This window comes from Pelophylax lessonae (assembly GCF_965119305.1).
Source record: "Pelophylax lessonae genome assembly, chromosome: 3".
Classification (NCBI taxonomy): domain Eukaryota; kingdom Metazoa; phylum Chordata; class Amphibia; order Anura; family Ranidae; genus Pelophylax; species Pelophylax lessonae.
In genome coordinates, this window is record NC_138770.1 from 456,138,865 (window position 1) to 456,159,873 (window position 21,009).

The window sequence follows — 21,009 nt, forward strand, 5'->3', positions numbered from 1 at the left end:
ACAAGGAAAGACCCCTGCAAACAGAAGGGCACATTCCCCTGTGGAAATTGTGGACAATGTAACGTCATTATGAGATGTATAAACTTAACACTCCCCAATGGAGATCTTTTTACACCCCGACATTTTGTCAACTGTCGGACAAGAGGGGTGGTCTATATCATGAGATGCCAATGCAAATCTTATTACATAGGTAAGACCAAACAGGAATTTGGCAAACGCGTAAGCCAGCACATCAACAGCATGCAGATGTGTAATTTTTACGTACCTCTGGGCAGACACGTTGCACAATATCATAAAAACATAATGCCAAAAGTAACATTCACAGCCCTGGAAAGGATACACATACCGTGCAGAGGGGGGGACTGGAACAAACGGTTGCTACAAATGGAAATGAGGTGGATAAGATGCCTCCAAGCCACAAAACCACCCGGACTAAACGAGAACGAGAGTTTTCATCCTTTTTTGGAGGGCTTCTCGTCAGGAAAGACGGATTAAAAACCGATTAAAAACCAACAAAACTTTCCTCATTTTCATAAACAATCAATTTCAATAACTTCTGGACAAACAGCTACTAATATACATCTTTATACCCTGGGTCCTTATTCACATCTTCCCTATAGTCTCTGTATTGACTATGGGAATCACCCATAAGATTATATCTCTTTAGGGACGGTGGCAACACCTACTTACCTTGTGCACAAAAAGAAAAAACTTCCCCCCCCTTCATGTTTATGTTGTTAACATTTTCATCTTGCTTATACTGTTTAAATATTGAATGAAATGGGTGCGCAATTTTACAGATGTAGTTAAAAGTGGGCAAGGTCAGTGGAGTATCCCCAAATTTCAGTTTGAAAATGTAGTCACCTTATGTATTGTTTGCACCTTTTAATACTCCTACCTATTGTTTTCAGATCCCTGTGCACTATTAAGGGGAGCATGTGTTATCAGTACCTGTGCAAACACCTGCCGGTAATTCAAACCCTAAACGGCCAGTTAATACCTTTTTAGTATAGGTAAATATATCATGTAATTCATTATCTATGCATGCCTAGTAAAGTCTGCAGAAGTATGCAAATAGCAGTAATTAGCTTCAATGCTATACTTAGATCGGAAATGTACTAAAAATATAGTTTTAAAGATAATAGGAAATCCATAGTGGGATTACATGGGGGGGGGGGGCTATATGATACCCAATGTATAAAGAGTAAAACAAGAAAAGGAAAAAGAAGGAATAACTGTAAAATAAAAATTATATAAACTTTTTTCATACCAAAAAGGCCGTAAAATAGACAATCATAAGTAAGTGCATACTAAAAACAATGCAAACACATCAAAGACTGTAAATACATGAGGTAAAGCCAAGTTTACAAGATACAGTAGAGGGATGTGGACAGGAAACCCCAATGGGTTTCAACAAATAGTCTTCTTGGGGGGGGGGGGAAGATGTCCACTAAATAATCATCTATTTAACCAGTCAGACATGCAAAAATGTGTAAGCAAAGCACAAGAAAAAACAGTCTGTATGTCAAAGGTTCAAAGACGACCCCTTACAGGTAAAGGCCAAAGTCCCCAGGTAACACTCAAAGGATCGAATGATAAACAGGGGATTAAATCCAAAATCTGCCCTGTTGCCAATTGTAGTGTGTCAAACCGGAAATGACTCTTCCCCAGAGTGGGAAAGAATTTTTTACCTGCAAAGCAAGGAAGGTTTACCTTATGTTAATGCCGTTAACATTTACATCTTGCTTATACTGTTTAAATAATAAATTAAATGGGTGCGCAATTTTACAGGTGTAGTTAAAAGTGGGCAGTGGAGTATCCCCAAATTTCAGTTTTAAAATGTGCTCACCTTATATATTGTTTGCACCTTTTAATATTCCTAACTATTGTTTTCCGATCATTGTACACTATTAAGGGGAACGTGTGCTATTAGTACCTGTGCAAACACCTGCCGATAATTCAAACCCTAAACAGACAGTTGGTACCTTTTTAGTATAGGTAAATATATCATATAATGCATTATCTATGCATGCCTAGTAAAGTCTGCAGAAGTATACAAATAGCAGTAATTAGCTTCAATGCTATTCTTAGATCAGAAATTGACTAAGAATATAGTTTTAGAGGTCAATTTAAAGGGAACATGCAGAAAGCAAATATGGAGACAGCAGACAGCAGAGTAACATTTATCCTCTTTCAGCCTTAGAGCATTACCATGGATTGAGCATGTGTTAAGAAAAGGATCCTCTTCTTTACAAGGTCCCTACTTAAGGCATGGGATGGCCCAATCAGTGCTCTGGCCATCTCTTCTTACCTAGTGTTATTTTATTTCTTGATTTATTTATTTATTTATTTAATACAGGTACTTATATAGCGCTGTTCCTCTGATATCCCTCTTTGACAAATATGCCTACCCCCTTGCCAAGCATTGTTCCATTTTGGAGGTATGGAACAACTCTCCTTACCAAATGGTACAAATTCTATCAAGGGGAAAACTACCCCCACTATTCCCAAACCAACTAAGACATTCACACATGCTATCTTAATGGCTGGCTCATCAACAGGTTACGTCTGTCACTCCTTTACTGCAGTCATTTGCTGTCTCAGCCCACTGCTTTTAAAGCCCTTTTTCTACATGACGTTCCACGACCCATGCAGTCTTTCAACTATGCAATATTCTTTTACATTCCACACTCCCACATTACATTGAAATGTGGTCAAAGGAATAGGGCGCGCCCATTGATCCAGAGGATTGGGAAGGGAAAGCTTTCATATTCTCACCTAAGCTGTTACCAGTAAAGCCCAAGAGAAAAAAACCTAAAGATGTACCGCTCTTCCTCACAATCTGTACTCCTCCATCTCTAACACACATTGACCATGCCAAAAGGACATAGGTACCTTGACACACATCTGGTGGGCATGCCCTCCCATTCAGAGATTATGAAAATTAATTCTATCTCTATACCACAAAGTAACAGGGTCACGGATCGGATAGTACTCCTCAAACTACCCTAATATCTATCCTACCTGCGACCATCAGATCTTTAAAAAATACATTACCTTTTACTTCCTTACAGGGCCAGGGCAGTCAATCCTAACCACTGGCAAACCCATCATACGCTATCTTTAGTAAAATGGGTTCCGCAACCCCCTTCCCACCAGGATCCTACCAATACCCCCAGCCCCACCCGTCATCCAAGTGACCTTCCTACCCCCCAACCCTTTTATTTGATAAGCTGCCATCTTTCCCAACATACCAATGAGACATATGACATAATCTTGTTCTTCTAAAACAGACAGCACTACCTCCACTATAAATAGTTACCTTTCTTTGTTCTCCATAATACCGTGTTTCAGACCTCAAAATACATCTGAAGTCCAGTAGATGCACAATAAAAAAATTTTAAAAGAGAAAGCAAGCTTGAAAGCTGTTATGGTTTACATCACACTGATCTAATTACTGTGATTATAATATGTAAATTATAGGTACTCTGACTTTTTAATACACGTGCTTATCCAAGCCAGTGACTGAAAAAGTAGTAAAACCAGAGACAGTTGGGTTAGTAATGGCGTTCCCAATATTTTTCTAAGTATGGTTTTGTTTCATCTGATATTTATGAATAGTTCAGCTTATCAATGTCAAAGTGTATCTTTAGCTGCAAACAGAGTATGCCATGTAAGTTCTGTCTAAAACCTACCTGTGTAATTATTCTCAGCTTTTTAATTTGCTGCTGAGTCTCTGCAAGATCAATTCACTGTTTTGCACCTGAGTCCCATGCTTGATTCCTGTTCATCTGTGCAACCACTTTCCAACTCCCAAAAAAACCTGCCCTGGGTTTTTTCCAGTCTGTGTGTGGCTGGAAACTTCCTCTGAGGCAAAGACCTTTCTGAGTGTCTGTTCCCAGACTCTCTGTTTGAGTTCTAATAGTTTTTTGTGACCTGTGATCTGTGATTTTTGTTATCCCTTATGTCCTGACTTTTTTCCCCTTCCTTAACAATTCCTATTATCTGCCTGCCCCCCCCCTTTCCTCTGTTTGACTATGATCTTGTCTGCTGATATTGTACAATGCTTCATTTCTGCCTGCTGTCAGCTGTTGATACTCTAAGTGTAGCACCCTCCTAGGTAGGTGCTAGAGAGTGCATCGTTTTTGGGTTTCCCTGCTTACTGGGCAAATTTAAGTACTATCTGCCTAACAGGGAGCAGTGATCCATTGATAGGGTCTGTTCAGTGTGATCAGATGCTGCTCATGTTGTCTGCCTGTTTCACACTGGTCTAATAGGACAGGGCATATTGGACAGTAGGAGGAAACCTGACAAATGGGAGCATGGGTATAGATACAGCCCTGGCCATAGGCAGAGGAAAGTGCCTCGAGCCATGCTGGGTAATGGTATTTATACAAAGAGAGCACGAGTGCACGGTGTCTTTGGCTGGAGAGCGCAGTCTTGGAGGGAGGGAGGGGGCTGCTGCCCCTCCTCTGTACAGGCTGCCATGCGGCCTCAGGTGGACGACTTGAGGACCTGAGTTACAGAAGCTGCAACCCAGATGTCCTGCAGAGCTGACTGAGAGGGGTATATATCTGGAAGGATCTGTTCCTGGCTACTGTCAGTACAGATCCCCATCGCTATCCCTTCAAGCAAGTGAAGTCAGTGGACGGGTGCCAGCTAAAGAGGATACTGGTTAGTGTCCTGAAGAGTCAGTATTAATTGAGTCTGCTGCCAGAGAGAGCAATTGACTTTTTCTTTCAAACAAATAACATAGTTACATAGTTAGTGAGGTTGAAAAAAGACATCAGTCCATCCAGTTCAACCTAGGATGTGTGTGTGTGTTTGCTGTTAACCATACATTGTATAACCCTGTATGTTGTGGTCTTTAAGGTGCCCATCTAATAGTTTTTTGAAACTATATTGATGCTCCCTGCTGATACGACTGTTTGCGGAAGAGAATTCCACATCCTTACTGCTCTGACAGTAAAGAACCCCCTACGTACTTTAAGGTTAAACCGCCTTTCCTCTAGTTTTAGCCACGTGTCTTATTGTATTCCCTTTCTCTGAATAGTTTGTTTCTTATGCTAGGGTCGCCAGTACAGTATTTGTACATTGATATCATATCCCCCCTTAATCGTCTCTTCTCCAGAGAGAATAAGTTCAGTGCTTGTAGTCTTTCCTCATAGCTGATGTCCTCCATTCCCCTAATTATTTTTGTTGCCCTTCTCTGGACTCTTTCCAGTTCTAGCACATCCTTCCTGAGGACCGGTGCCCAGAACTGGACAGCATACTCCAAATGTGGCCAGACCAGAGTCTTGTAGAGAGGGAGAATAATCTCTTTATTTCTGGAGTGAATCCCCTTTTTTATACATCTAAGTATTCTGTTGGCTTTGCTTGCAGCGGCTTGGCATTGCATGCCACTGCCAAGCCTGACGTCTACCAGTACCCCCAGGTCCTTTTCCATCTTAGATTCACCCAGAGGTTCCCCCCCTAGTGAGTAGCTTGCTTTCTGGTTTCTGGCACCCAAGTGCATTACTTTACATTTTTCAACATTAAACCTCATCTGCCATGTAGTTGCCCACCACATTATTTTGTTTAGGTCCGCTTGTAAGGTTTCCACGTCCTGCATAGAAGATATTGGCATGCTTAGTTTAGTATCATCCGCAAATACTGAGATTGTACTAGATATCCCCTCCTCTAGATCATTTATGAATAAATTAAAAAACAGGATTGGTCTCAGGACAGAACCCTGGGGGACCCCACTTTCCACACCCGCCCAATCCGAGTACTCCCCATTAATCACTACCCTTTGCACTCTCCCCTGGAGCCAGTTCTCTATCCAGGTACTCACCTTATGGTCCATACCTACACCTTCCTTAGTTTGAACAGTAAGCCTTTGTCTGGAACTGTGTGAAAGGCCTTTGTAAAGTCCAGATACACCACATCCACAGGCTTACCTTTATCTAGGTGGCAGCTCACTTCATCGTAGAAGGTTAATAGATTGGTTTGGCAAGAACGATTTTTCATGAATCCATGCTGATTACTACTAATAATACCATTTTTATTACTAAAGTCTTGTATGTGGTCCCTTAACATCCCCTCCAAAATCTTGCAGACTACTGATGCTAGGCTGACTGGCCTTTAGTTACCCGGGATATATCTCGGCCCTTTTTTAAATATTGGTACCACGTTGGCTTTTTTCCAATCAGGTGGCACCATACCCGTCTGTAAACTATCCTTAAAAATCATGAATAATGGTCTGGCAATCACCTGGCTGAGCTCTTTAAGAACCCTCGGGTGCAAGCCATCCGGTCCCGGTGATTTATTTATATTAAGTTTCTCTAGTTTAGTTCTGAGTCTATCTTCTGTTAGCCATGGCAGTACTTCCTGAGGTGTGTTGTTTAGTTTGGCCCTACAAGCTGGGTTAGTGTAGCCCCCCAATTCTTTTGGGAAGACTGAAGAGAAGAAATTATTTAACACTACCGCCTTTTCCCTGTCGTCTGTGGCCAAATCTCCCTTGTCATCTTTTAGGGGGCCAATGTGTTCTGGCCTCGCTTTCTTACTATTTATATACTTAAAGAATTTCTTGGGGTTCTTTTTACTCTCTTCCGCTATATGTCTCTCGTGTTCTATTTTAGCCGCCCTGATTTCATCTTTACATTTCTTATTACACTCTTTGTAATGTTTGAATGCTGCCAATGACCCCTCAGGCTTGTATTTTTTGAAGGCCTTTTCTTTAGCATTAATATGCATTTTTAAGTTGGAGTTTAGCCACCCAGGGTTTAGTTTTGCTCTTTTAAATTTATTTCCCTTTGGAATGCACTGGTCAATCCCTTTGTTTAGTATGCTTTTGAAGCACTCCCATTTCTCCTCCGTGTTCTTTGTTCCCCGGGTTCTGTCCCATTTGATATTTTCTAGCAGAGAGCACAGTTTTGAGAAATTGGCTCTTTTGAAATTCAGTGTCCTTATATTACCCTTATGTTTCCTATTACTATGATTAATACTGAAACTAATTGACCTATGGTCACTGTTTCCTAAGTTGCCCCGCATTTCTATATCCGTGAGCAGGTCTGTATTGTTGGTAATCAATAGGTCAAGTACTGCATTATTTCTTGTCGGTGCATTCACCATCTGACCCATGAAATTGTCCTGCAAAACATTTAGGAACTGCCGAGCCTTGGCTGAATGCGAGGTTCCTTGTGCCCAGTCTATATCTGGATAATTAAAGTCCCCCATCACCAAGTTTAAAAGCCCCTCTAACTTTTCGGCCATCTTCTCACCCAGTACGGCTGCACCCTCCCCATTTAGGTGCAATCCTTTCCTACCATAGAGCTGGTGGCCGACTGAGAAGTCGGCCCAGTTCTCCAGGAACCCAAAACCCTCCTTACTACAGCTCCTCAGCCACTTGTTAACTTCCCTAATCTCCCGCTGCCTCTCTGGTGTGGCTCGAGGTACAGGTAGTATTTCTGAAAATACTACCTTGGAGGTCCTACTCCTCAACTTAGCGCCTAAGTCCCTGAAATCGTTTAGGACTCTCCATCTTCCTCTACCTATGTCATTGGTACCCACGTGTACCATGACAGCTGGGTCTTCCCCAGCCCCACCCAGTAATCTGTCCACCCGATCCGTGATGTGCCGAACCCGAGCGCCCAGTAAACAAAAGACTGTTCGGCGCCCACGGTCTTTGAAACAAATGCAATATGGTTCAGCAAGAGGGTCTGCTATCAAGTTCAACCAAGTGAGGCCAAGTGAGAGTTGTCCTCCTCTGTGCATAGTTAAAGTTGGAGTATCCCACCAATCCCTTCTCCTATCCAAGTTCTACCAATAAAAACAAAAAACAAATCCTCTAGACTGGTCATTGGATAACAAGCGGATGAGTGTGCATATGGCTGTATGCAAATACCCAAGCAACTGGTTGAAGGATAATCAGAGGGAGACCCTGGGAAATCTATACCCAGCGTCCCATATGGGACAATGCTACACAAGTAAACTGTGGGTTATAACTTGGAAGCTGGCTGCAGCAAAGCCCATCATTCCTTGAAGCCGCATGGCTGAACACCTCCTGGTTTCTTAGACACTGGGACTCGACCCACTTTAGAGAATACATTTGTCTGGTGATACAGAGGGTCCCCTATCTCTGTGGCAATAACATACCACTTCATACAGTGTTTCTGAGCCAAGATCTAGTTAGTATACACTGACTTGGTATAGTAGGAGTTGGTGCAAAACCTGTCATTTTAAGAAATGAACCTCCTAACCGCCAATGTTTTTTCAGTCATGCCTGTTATACAATATTCTATTCATCTTACAAGAAGAATGTTTTAGTCAACATAGTCAAACATTTGTTTCTATACACAGAAGGAGATTAACTTTAAGACTTCTTTTCATTCATGATATCCTTTAACAAATCGTTCATTTGTTCTGTTTTGTTTTGGTAAGCAGACACACAAGTACCTGATATGGGGGAATCAGTTCTTGGCTGTTCTTTCCTCCAGGAAGGCACAAACACCTTAATGTAGTCATGTCCTCTCTTTCTAAACCAGTCCACCGCAATTTCTATGCCTCTGCATGAGAAAACTGTCTTGAATCCATGACTGTGAGTATAAATAAAATTACAATATCAGTTACATCCTGATATAAATATGTTTGTATTAAAATTTATCTGGATATAGCAGCATATAAATTGTCACTTTAACTAAAAAAAAAGTTGCTTATGGGTATAAGGGCTACGCACTTAGCCCATCAGTATAGCCTTACCCTCCTATAGGAATGTGTGGTAGGTATGTGGATTCTGGCGAACTTCAGTACTACCAGGAAGAGCCACAGCTTTGCCTGATCAGGAAAGCCCAAAATTCAGACAGAGCAGTGACACTAAAAGCTGCTTTAGTTATGTGCAGTCACCTCTTGTTGTCCGTAGTATAAACCTATCAGTGGCTTTTGTTTAAAATAGTTCTTCAGGCTAAGCAATCAACTGCAAAATGACAACAATAAATGTGTTTTTACATAATGGGGTCTATTTAAAAAAAAAAATTGCATAGCTATTCATCCAGAAGAATTGCATGTATATCCATTTACATGTACATCCACTGTTGTACAAATCAGCTAAGTTCTACAATGCTGAAAAGGACACATAAGGGGGTATCTATCCCAAACGGGTAATAGGAAATCCACAGTGGGATCACATAGGGAAAAAATGGGACTATACGATACCCAACGTATAAAGAGTAAAACAAGAAAAGAAAAAAGCACCTGGGGACTTTGGCCTTTGCCTGTGAGTTGTCGTCTTTGAGCCTTTGACATACAGCCGGTTCTTCCTTGTGCTTTGCTTACTTATTTTTGCATGTCTGGTTAAATAGATGATTATTTAGTGGACATCTTTTCCCCCATAAGAAGACTATTTGTTGAAACGCATTGGGATTTCCTGTCCACATACCTCCACTGTATCTTGTAAACTCGGCTTTACATCATGTGTTTACAGTCTTTCATGTGTTTGCATTGTTTTAGTATGCACTTAATTATGATTGTCTATTTTAGGGCCTTTTTGGCTTTTTATGTACAAATAAAGTTCATATAATTTTCTTTTCTTGTTTTACTCTTTATACATTGGGTATCGTATAGTCCCGCTTTTTCCCCATGTGATCCCACTGTGGATTTCCTACATCCACTGTTGATTACATTTATTTGCTAATTCCCTTTAGTGCTCTGTAGAATTGTTACTTTGTATATCTTGTTACAAAGACGTATGTATTTCCTATGCTCCTCAGCTCCATCTAGTGGAGAGAAAATAGATTAAAGAACGAATGTACATGCAGATTCACTGGATTAATTGTATGCAAATATTTGATAAATAAACCCTGATGTGCCATTAAGCCCCCGTTCACACTTAGGCGACCTGTGAGGCGACCTGGTCGCCTCACAGGTCGCCGCAGGTCGCCTTCCATAGGGAAGCTGCGGACCCGTTCTAATAGGAGCGACACAAGTCGCTCCGACTTAGAAAAAGGGTTCGGAGCTTCTTTGGGGCGACCAGGAGGCGACCGCCATAGGCTTCAAGGTTATGAAGTCCGTGGCTGCTCGCACCGCGACCTCGGAGTTCGCCCCTGGAAGTAGCGTCGCCTGCATGTGAACGGGGACTAACAAGCTTTATTTACTTTCCTATCAGTCCATCTGTAATAACAATCATTGCTCTGAACTGGAGAGGATCTGCAAGGAGGAATGGCAGAGGATCCCCAAATCCAGGTGTGAAAGACTTGTTGCATCTTTCCCAAAAAGACTCCTGGCTGTATTAGATCAAAAGGGGGCTTCTACTAAATACTGAGCAAAGGGTCTGAATACTTAGGACCATGTGATATTTCAGTTTTTCTTTTTTAATAAATCTGCAACAATGTCAACAATTCTGTGTTTTTCTGTCAGTATGGGGTGCTATGTGTACATTCATGAGGAAGAAGAATGAACCTAAATGATTTTAGCAAATGGCTGCAATATAACAAAGAGTGAAAAATTTAAGGGGGTCTGAATACTTTCCGTACCCACTGTAATTTATACATACTGGCCCGGGTGTACTGAAGGAGTAAAGCGTGTAAGCATGTTCACTTTAAAGTCATTTTTATTTTAAAAAGTGAATTTTCACTTATCCTAGTGAATGAGGTAAAACAAAATAAAAATTCAGCCAAGGCAATTTAATCACTTTCACTAAGCTAAGAGAAAGTTCACTTTGCAAAGAGAAAAGTTTCTTAGCTTAATAAAAGGGTTAAAGGAGTTGTAAAGTCAGAAGGTTTTTATCTTAATGCATTGAATGCATTAAGATAAAAAGCCTTCTGTATGTAGCAGCCTCCCCAGCACCCCCTAATACTTACCTGAGCCCCATCTCTGTCCAGCGATGTCTACGAGTCCCTTAGCTGTCCCAGGACTCTCCCTCCTGATTGGCTGAGACACAGCAGTGGCACCAATGGCTCCTGAGGCTGTCAATTAAAGTTAGTTAGCCAATCAGGCGAGAGAGAGAGGGAGCGTGGATGAATGTCAGTTCCGTGTCTGAATGGACACACGGAGCTGCAGTTCGGCTCAGATGCCCCCCAAGCAAGCTAAAAGGGACCCAAGAAGAGGAGGATCCTGGCTGCCTTGTGCAAAACCAACTGCACATATAAAGTAAGTATAACATGTTTGTTATTTAAAATAAAATAAAATAAAAAAAATGAGAATTTACAATCACTTTAAAGCTGTGCTGGGTGCACAAATCTTGTTTTTTCATTTTCCTTGTTCATGACTGTTTTTTTTTTTTTTGTAAAAAGAGAATTTTCACTTTGTTCCACCTCATTTACTAAAATAAGTGAAAATTCAGATTGAAAGCGAACATGTTCTGCTTCTTTAGTAAACACACCCCATAGTATATATGTTTTTATGTAAGGTTTAGGTTCACACTGGGGCGGCTTCAAAGTTGCCTGCTTCTGAAACCAGCGCGACTTTAGCACGGCTTGCAAACTACTTTTTTAATAGGAGTCATAGCAAGCCGCTCCGAAGTCAACCCAAAGAAGTGCAGGAACCTTTTTCTAAGTTGGAGCAACTTGAGTCGCCCTGATTAGAACGGTTCCATTGCACTTATTGGAGAGTGACTTGTCAGGGGACTAAGTCATCTGACAAGTCACCCGAATGTGTTTTTTTTTTATTTTTTATTTTTTTTAGTAGACCTCATGCTTTGCCTTTGTACGTATTTTTGTTAAATTATATACATTGTTTCTCTACAAAGGTAAAACAATACAAGGATAGAGTCATCCATTAGATATTTAAATTTTGGTTCAGTAGTTGAAGGCAGGGTTCACATATGTGCAGGTGTGGGTTCGTGCCTGGGGTCCAGTGCATGTCTGTTCACCGGTTCAGGTGCGATTCAGGTCCAAATTTTTGCCCGAATTTGCACCTGAATTGGACCCAAACACACACATAGGACCCTTTTGCAATCTGCTCAGTAACTGCCCTGGACCTGTGTGAACCGACTCCACTGAGAGCCGTCAAACTCGCATGTCATGCGAATTGGATGCGGGACACCTAAAGCATTGACCTAAAGCAAATTAAGTTTTAGCCTCATACCTAAGGTATTTTAATAGTAAGTTTGTATTTGGCACTAGCACTTAGCATGCTAAGTAATGATACCCAGAATTTTTCCTAAACCTCAACCAACCTCTTAAATTGAAATCTAAAGCTGGCCATAGACTGATCGAAATGTGGCCAGTTCAGCAGGGACCGGTCAAATTTTGATCAGTGTGTGGGCTTTCCCACTTGACAGAAATAGATTGTTTACTCAAATTCTGTTAAAGACACATGTTGGAAAATCTTCCATCAATCAGCAGCAGACGCTGATCAGTGTATTCTGACAGCTATGGTTGCTCTCAAAATACAATGTCCTGTTGGGCGCTGGCTGAACAAAAACAATAACGGTGTATGGTCAGCTTAACTCCTGGCTCAAGCAGTCATCCTAACCCTTAGAACCATTACATCCCACTTGCTTGACAAAGCATACACTAAACATTTGTAAAGCTATTGGATCGTTGGTCAATCCTTTCTGCCACTTTGGGGTGTTTTACTTCAACTTTAAAATTATTCTTTATATGATGTTCATTGTGAAACCCATTGGGCTAGATCCACCATTTTCAAACAGGGTCTCCAGGAACCCTTGAGTGCCTTCAGGTATCTTCAGGAGTGCATTGACAAAATGCCTAAAAATTGCCAAAAAACAGAATACAAGCCAGCGGGTGGATTACGCCTGCCTTTCAGTTACACAAAGTCACAGGTTTTCATTGTGCACCATTACAACCTTCTATCCGGTGGCGTTCTAACAACCAATGACGTCATCAGTTGGTAAGAGGGATGTCGGGGTGCCTACACAGCATCCTAGTTTGCCCATCTCCATCAGAACTGGGATCACTTTATCTGAATGAAGGAGACAAACTGAGGGGAAAGGGAAACGCTGGAATACTAGTCAGTACCAGTGTGCCCCACAACGTTGGGTGTCCTACGTGTGCTGATGTTATTATGTTATGCAAAACTACAACAACCCCTGGCAAAAAGTATGGAATCCCCACTCTTGGAAAATGTTTATTCAATTGTTTAATTGTGTCGAAAAAAAACTAATCACAGACATGCCTCAAAACTTTTTTAATTTAACATTCCAACCTTCTGGCTTTAAGAAACACTTAAAAAAAGAAAGCAATAAAGAAAACTGTAGTCAATTGCAACTGTTTTTGCAGATAAAGCAGTGAAAAAAATATGGAATCACTAAATTCTGAGAAAAATACTATGGAATTATGAAAAAAAAAACACTGCAGTACACCACTAGTACTTTGGCTCTGGCCTTTATAGCAGCTTAAATTCTCTGAGGCATGGATTTAACTATCGACAAACAGTATTCTTCATCAATCCAACTCTAACTTTCTCTTATTGCAGTTGCCAGATCAACTTTGCAGGTTGGAGCCTTGTCATGGACCATTTCCTTTCATTTCCACCATAGATTTTTCAATTGGATTGAGGTCTGGACTATTTGCAGGCCATGCCATTGACATTATATGTCTTTCTTGAAGGAAACTTTTCACGGCTTTTGCCCTATGACAAGATGCATTATCATCCTGAAAAATGACGTCATCGTCACTCGAAAAATCCTTTCACTTGATGGAATAAAAAAAGTGTCCAAAATCTAAATATAAACTTGTGTATTAATTAAAGATTTAATGACTATCATCTCCCCCGTACCTTAACCTGCCATGCAACCCCATATCATCAATGATTGTGTAAATTTGCATGTTTTCTTCAGTCGTCGTCCTCATACATTTCATTGGAATGGCACCAAACAAAATTTATAGCATCATGACCCTGCCCAATGCAGATTTCATGATTCATCATTGAATATCACTTTCATCCAGTCATCTACAGTCAATGATTGCTTTTCTTTAGCCCACTGTAACCTTGTTTTTTTCTGTTAGGGTGATAATGATGGTTTTCGTTTGGCTTTTCTGTATGTAAATCCTATTTCCTTTAGGCAATGTCTTACAGTTTGGTTACAGACATTGACTTCAGTTTCTGACCATTTGTTCCTCATTTGTTTTGTTGTGTATTTTCTGTTTTCAATGCATATTTCTTTACGTTTTCTATCTTGGTGCTTTGATGTCTTCCTTGGTCTACCAGTACACTACCTTTTAACAACCTCTCCATTTGATTTGTACTTGGTCCAGATTTTAGACACAGCTGACTGGGAACAACCAACATCTTTTGCAACATTCCGTGATGATTTACCTTCTTGAAGAAGTTTTATAATCCTCTCCTTTGTTTCAACTGACATTTCTCTCGTGTTGGAGCCATGATTCATGTCAATCAGGTTCGTGCAACAGCTCACCAAGGTGTGTAAGCACTCTTTATTAAACTGCAGAATCATTAGCAGATATAATCTGATGCAGATGTTGGTTTTAGGACTGCAAAGTACATTTGCGATTCCATAATATTTTAGTCAAAAATTGATTCCATATTTTTTTCCTCTGCTTGATCTGCAAAACCAGTTGCAATTGACTATAGTTTTCTTTCTTTTTTACTTTAGTGTTTTTTAAAGCCAGAAGGTTGGAATGTTAAAAGAAAATAGTTTTGAGGCATGTCTGTGATTGTTTTTTATACACAATAACCACTTCAGCTCCGGAAGGTTTTACCCCCTTAATGACCAGGCCATTTTTTGCAATTCGGCAATATGTTACTTTAACAATTGTGTGGTCGTACGATGCTGTACCCAAATACAATTGATGTCCTTTTTTTCCCACAAATAGAGCTTTCATTTGGGGGTATTTGATCACCTCTGCGGTTTTTAAATTTTGCCCTATAAACAAAAAAAGAGTAACAATTTTGAAAAACACACTTTCTGCTATAAAATATTCCTAATAAAAAAATTTTAAAAATCAAATGTATTTATCAGTTTAGGCCAATTTCTATTCAGCTACATATTTTTGGTAAAAAAAAAGTCCCAAATAGTGTATTTTAATGGGTTTGCGCAAAAGTTATAGCGTTTACAAACTATTGGATAGATTTTTGGACTTTTTATTTATTTATTTTAATTATAATTAGTAATGGTGGCAATCAGTGAATTTTAGTCGGACTGCGACATTGTGGAGGACAGATAGGACCCCTAACTGACATTTTTGACACTTTTTTGGGGACCAGTGACATTACTACAGTAATCAGTGCTAAATAATATGCACTGTTACTGTATAAAGGACACTGACAGGGAAGGGTTTAATTAGGAATCGACCGATTATCGGCAAAGCCGATATATCGAGGGCCGATATGTGCTTTTCCCGATATATCGGAATCGGCCCCGGAGGTTACCGATATTGCCGATATTTCGGGAAAGTGCATGTACCGGAGTGATGCCTGCAGCTAGAGGCATCACCCGGTACCAGCGTCCATACCTGACGGTCGGCTGTCTTGTAATGATAATTGTTGCGGCTAAAAAACGTTCGGCTGTCATTACAAGGAGCGAGAGACCCGGGCAACCAGCCTGCACAGCCACCGAAGACCCGATCAAAGCAGCATTTAGCTCTGATCTGGTCTCCATGTAAAAACCCAGGAGTGATGAGTCATGAGTGACATCACTTCCAGGTACTGTCTGGTGCAAGATTAAAAAAAATTACAGCATTCAAAACAGCCAAACTTGGCGTTATGAATGCTTTTAAGTGCAGAGGAGGGGTTTTGGTTCCTTTTAGACCCCCAGATCCCTCCACAAAAGCACCAGTCAAAAAAAAAAAAAATGTTTTTAAATGTAAAAAATATCGGCCGATACCAATATGCATTGGTCAAAATATCGGTATCGGCAACGAAAAACCGAGATCGGTCGATCACTAGGTTTAATACTGGGGGGTGATCAAGGGGTTAAATGTAAGCCTAAAGGTGCTTGCTAACTGTGGGGGGGAGGGCTCTGTGAGAGGCAGACAGAGATCTGTGTTTTTAGCTTAGCTGAGACACACAATCTCACTGTGCCTGTCCGACAGGAGAGCCGCCTGCTTTGTTTACATAGGCAGGCGGCTCTCCTGTCAGTTTCCCCAAAGATCGCGGGAGGCCGGCGGCGATCAAGCCCGGTTCTCCTACGCTCTGGCTCCAGCAGCTCCAGCGGCACGTGCGCCGCCGAGACCGCGTGCACATAATCACGTAGATCTATGCAGCCAAGCTGCCCTGCCGCAGTAAATCTGCGTGAGGCAGTGGGCAAGTGGTTAAACAATTGAATGAACATTTTGTGACAATTTTGTGATTGTGAATAGTGGTGATTCCATGCTTTTTGCCAGGGGTTGCAGTTTAGCTTTTTACATTGTAAAATGGGGTGCCTTATGCATAATTTTAAAGGGTGCCTTGACTGAAAAAAGGTTGAGAAACACTGAGCTAGATCCACTAAGGGCTTTTGCACATGGCCGTGTTTAAGGCATATGGGCATACAGAATAAATTATGGCTGCTGCTGTGGCACCTGGATAGCACAGCTGCAGCATATTTTTGCCCCTAGCTAGTTTTTCAAAGCGTAAAGGTTTACATAAAAACATATTTTTTTTTTTTAACATAAAAGTAAATGTTCAATTGTTCAGCCTTATTTTCCCATAAATCATTCTGTTCATTTCACAACGTGTTGTCTTATTACCACCTCAAACAGCCCCTAATTTCTTCTTTCCTTAACAGACACCCACTGAATCTCCAGGTTATCACCAGACTGAAGTAAATGTTGTCTCAAGAAATGATAACCTACTGTGGTAGTCTTTGTAAAATTACTTTTACATTCATTTTGTTTTAGGAGCAAAAAAAAAAACATGGATAGACACTGTTATTTTAGCACAAGTGGAGATAAAATACTACTACTATTACAAAGCAAGTAAAGCATAATTTGTACCTTAACGAGATTTGAGTTAGACAAGGTGCAGGATTGAGAAAATACCAGCCGAACAAGAGAAAGAAAGTTTTGTGAACTAATTGGGATTGATTTACTTTGCATGGGTTTTTTTCATTTTGCAAGTGAAGCTCTGCTTGTTTCTATTATCCAATCATGTGCAAGCAAAAATACTGTTTTTTTTTTTTTTAACCTTTGGACTTGATTGAGTATTCTTTACAAAGTTACTTTTCACCACATTCACTTAAGAGAAAATTTGTTTGCAAAAAAGTAAACATCCTATTTGACTACAGTAAATCAACACAACTGTCTTTAATTTTGTAACCCCTATCATTATTTCTGCCCTTCAACTAATCCCTATCATCATAACCCATAAGTCTAGCTTTGTCAACTTAACAGAAAATCTAACCATAAAAAAGCCATAATCTTTGTTCGAAAATGACTTTTGTAGCAAAGCATACCAAAGTAGAAATTTTAGAATCTAGTTTCAGCTATTCATCATAATAAGTAGTTTTTTGGAGTGCACTTGTATGTGTGAGTGTCTTGTACTACTCTTGTATAGGGTTGAGCGAACACCTAGATGTCCGTGTTCGACGGGTTCGGCCGAACTTTAAAAAAAAGTCCGGGTCCGTGTCCCGGACTTTTACCGAACTTTTCCCGGACACCGAACCCCATTGAAGTCAATGGGGACCCGAACTTTAAGGCACTAAAATGGCTCTAAAACACCAAAGGAAAGGGCTAGAGTGCTGCAAATGGCAGCAAAACGTAATTAAGAGCATGGCAAGTGCTCTGCAAACAAATGTGGATAGGGAAATAACTTAAAACAACAAAAAAAAAACAGAAAAATAAAACAATGTTCTTCTTCATCTCTGAAGGACGAGGCCCATATGGAGTAGGAGGGAGGTTGAGGTGGTGGTGGATGTGGCGGTGACATAGGCGTGCGCACAGGGTGTGCTGGGTGTGCCTGGGCACACCCTAATCACCTAGGGCACATAGCATTGCCAGTGAGGAGATGGGAAAGATCTCCCTGGGACCTGCTCTGCTCTATTTCTCCTTGCCTACAGGTACATGGCCCCGATACATTACTCTCCCTGCTGGCAAACACATGCATGTGTATTTCAACTTTGGGGTGCACACCTTAATGCAATAGGCTGCGCACACCTATGGGCGGTGTAGGTGGAAGCGGCGGTGGAGGAGGACCAGGGCCGGATTAACAGCATCATGGGCTTGGTGCTGAGGATTTTGAAGGGCCTTAAGGGCCGTGCCTTGCCATGCACCCAGAGGAGGAAGGGTGCAGCCATGCATGCCTAATTCAACATGGGATGCTGTCTCTGAAGCCCATAAACACATCCATGCATCGCCAACTGTCCCTCCTTGTCCGGCCTTCACGCTGTGTGGGGAGGTTCTGAGGGTGCTGCCTGGGGAAGCGAGCATAGAAGCCAGACTTCTGTGTTTACAAGTGACAGAAGAGCGGTAACAGTGAATATGGCCAACCCGGGGCCTATATAAAAGGTAGGGGCCTGGAGCTGCAGCTCCAATAGCCCCTACATTAATCTGGCCCTGAGGAGGAGGACGAGGTAGCCAACACTGCTTCTTTTCAAAAATTTTAAATGAGGGTACACCCCAAAAGAGTGAGAAAGAGCAAAAATGGAACAATGGGTGGGTAAGGTCGGTATCCATTGCTATTCTGCATAAGGTACGGAAAAGTCCCGTGGGATCCATGCCTGGTTCATTTTAATGAACGTGAGCTTGTCCACATTGTCTCTGGACAGGCGGCTGCGCTTGTCTGTTATAACGCCCCCAGCCGTGCTAAATACCCGTTCAGATAATACACTGGCTGCAGGGCACGCCAGCACCTCCAAGGCGTAAAGGGCAAGCTCAAGCCATGTGCCCAATTTGGAGACCCAGAAGTTGAAGGGGGCAGACCCGTCATTCACTACATGTAGGCGTGTGCACACATACTGCTCCACCATGTTGGTAAAATGCTGCCTCCTGCTAAGACGTTCCATCTGAGCTGCTGGTGCTGCTGTTTGTTGTGGCGTGCTGACAAAGCTTTTCCACATTTCGGCCATGCTAACCCTGCCTTCTGAGGTGCTGGCGGTGCCCTGGTTGCGTTGGCGACCTCCTCCTCCTCTACCTTGTGCTTCCACTGTGGCCCCGCTGTCAGATGGGAATGCCAGCAGCATGGCGTCTACCAGCGTGCGCTTGTACTCGCGCATCTTGCGATCGCGCTCCAGTGAGTGAATTAAGGACGGTACGTTGTCCTTGTAACGGGGATCCAGCAGCGTGGCCACCCAGTAATCAGCACAAGTTAGAATGTGGGCAACTCGGCGGTCGTTGTGGAGACACTGCAGCATGTAATCGCTCATGTGTGCCAGGCTGCCCAGAGGCAACGAAAGGCTGTCCTCTGTGGGAGGTGTATCGTCCGTGTCCTCTGTATCCCCCCAGCCACGCACCAGTGATGGCCATGAGCTGGCCTGGGTGCCACCCTGCTGTGAACATGGTTCCATCTCCTCCTCCAGCTCCTCCTCCTCCTCATCCTCCTCATCCTCCAGAACTGTGCCCCTGCTGGACAATTGCGTCCCTGGCGTTTGCGTGTGCAGGAACCCACCCTCGGAGCCCCTTGCGAATGACTGCCCTGAAAGCCTTGGAAATGTTACCTCTTCATCCTCCTCCTCCTCCTCATCCTGTGCCACATCCTCTTCCATCATCGCCCGAATTGTTTTTTCAAGGAGGCATAGAAGTGGGATAGTTAAGCTGAGAACGGCGTCATTGCCACTGGCCATGTTGGTGGAGTACTCAAAACAGCGCAACAAGGCACACAGGTCTCGCATGGAGGCCCAGTTAAATTAAATAGCGGAATAGAAAATATGATCCAAAAAAAGTGTATGTATATCACACGTACACAACCACACTGGGCCCCAATTACTATTGTTTGTACCCCTAAAAGGCTAGATGAGGAGTAGGGGGAGTATGGAACAGGCAGCACCCTCAAACCTTCAGAAGTATGAGATGAACCCCAACAACTTGGAAAGGTGGATCTCTCTCACACGTACCGACACAGACTATCCCGCAATTCAATTGATCCTCAAAGGTTTTTATTGAATAGCGGAATAGGAAATATGATCAAAAAAAGTGTATGTATCTCGCACGTACACAACCACACTAGGCCCCAATTACTATTGTTTGTACCCCTAAAAGGCTAGATGAGGAGTAGGGGGGGTATGGAACAGGCAGCACCCTCAAACCTTCAGAAGTATGAGATGAACCCCAACAACTTGGAAAGGTGGATCTCTCTCACACGTACCGACACAGACTATCCCCCAATTTAACTGATCCCCAAAGGTTTTTGATTAAATAGCGGAATAGAAAATATGATCCAAAAAAAGTGTATGTATATCACACGTACACAACCACACTAGGCCCCAATTACTATTGTTTGTACCCCTAAAAGGCTAGATGAGGAGTAGGGGGGGTATGGAACAGGCAGCACCCTCAAACCTTCAGAAGTATGAGATGAACCCCAACAACTTGGAAAGGTGGATCTCTCTCACACGTACCGACACAGACTATCCCCCAATTTAACTGATCCCCAAAGGTTTTTGATTAAATAGCGGAATAGAAAATATGATCCCAAAAAAGTGTATGTATATCACACGTACACAACCACACTGGGCCCCAATTACTATTGTTTGTACCCCTAAAAGGCTAGATGAGGAGTAGGGGGAGTATGGAACAGGCAGCACCCTCAAACCTTCAGAAGTATGAGATGAACCCCAACAACTTGGAAAGGTGGATCTCTCTCACACGTACCAACACAGACTATCCCCCAATTTAACTGATCCCCAAAGGTTTTTGATTAAATAGCGGAATAGAAAATATGATCCAAAAAAAGTGTATGTATATCACACGTACACAACCACACTAGGCCCCAATTACTATTGTTTGTACCCCTAAAAGGCTAGATGAGGAGTAGGGGGAGTATGGAACAGGCAGCACCCTCAAACCTTCAGAAGTATGAGATGAACCCCAACAACTTGGAAAGGTGGATCTCTCTCACACGTACCGACACAGACTATCCCGCAATTCAATTGATCCTCAAAGGTTTTTATTGAATAGCGGAATAGGAAATATGATC

At 42.0% G+C, this 21,009-nt stretch overlaps 1 protein-coding gene across 1 annotated transcript in view; it reads right to left on the reverse strand.

The window, feature by feature from the left end:
- ZC3H12D (zinc finger CCCH-type containing 12D) overlaps positions 1-21,009 on the reverse strand; it is a 55,054-nt gene that overhangs the window by 11,986 nt on the left and 22,059 nt on the right. Inside the window, exon 2 of the mRNA XM_082249363.1 lies at positions 8,437-8,576. Coding sequence (XP_082105489.1) covers positions 8,437-8,576 — 140 coding nt within the window. The remainder of the gene's footprint in view (positions 1-8,436; positions 8,577-21,009) is intronic.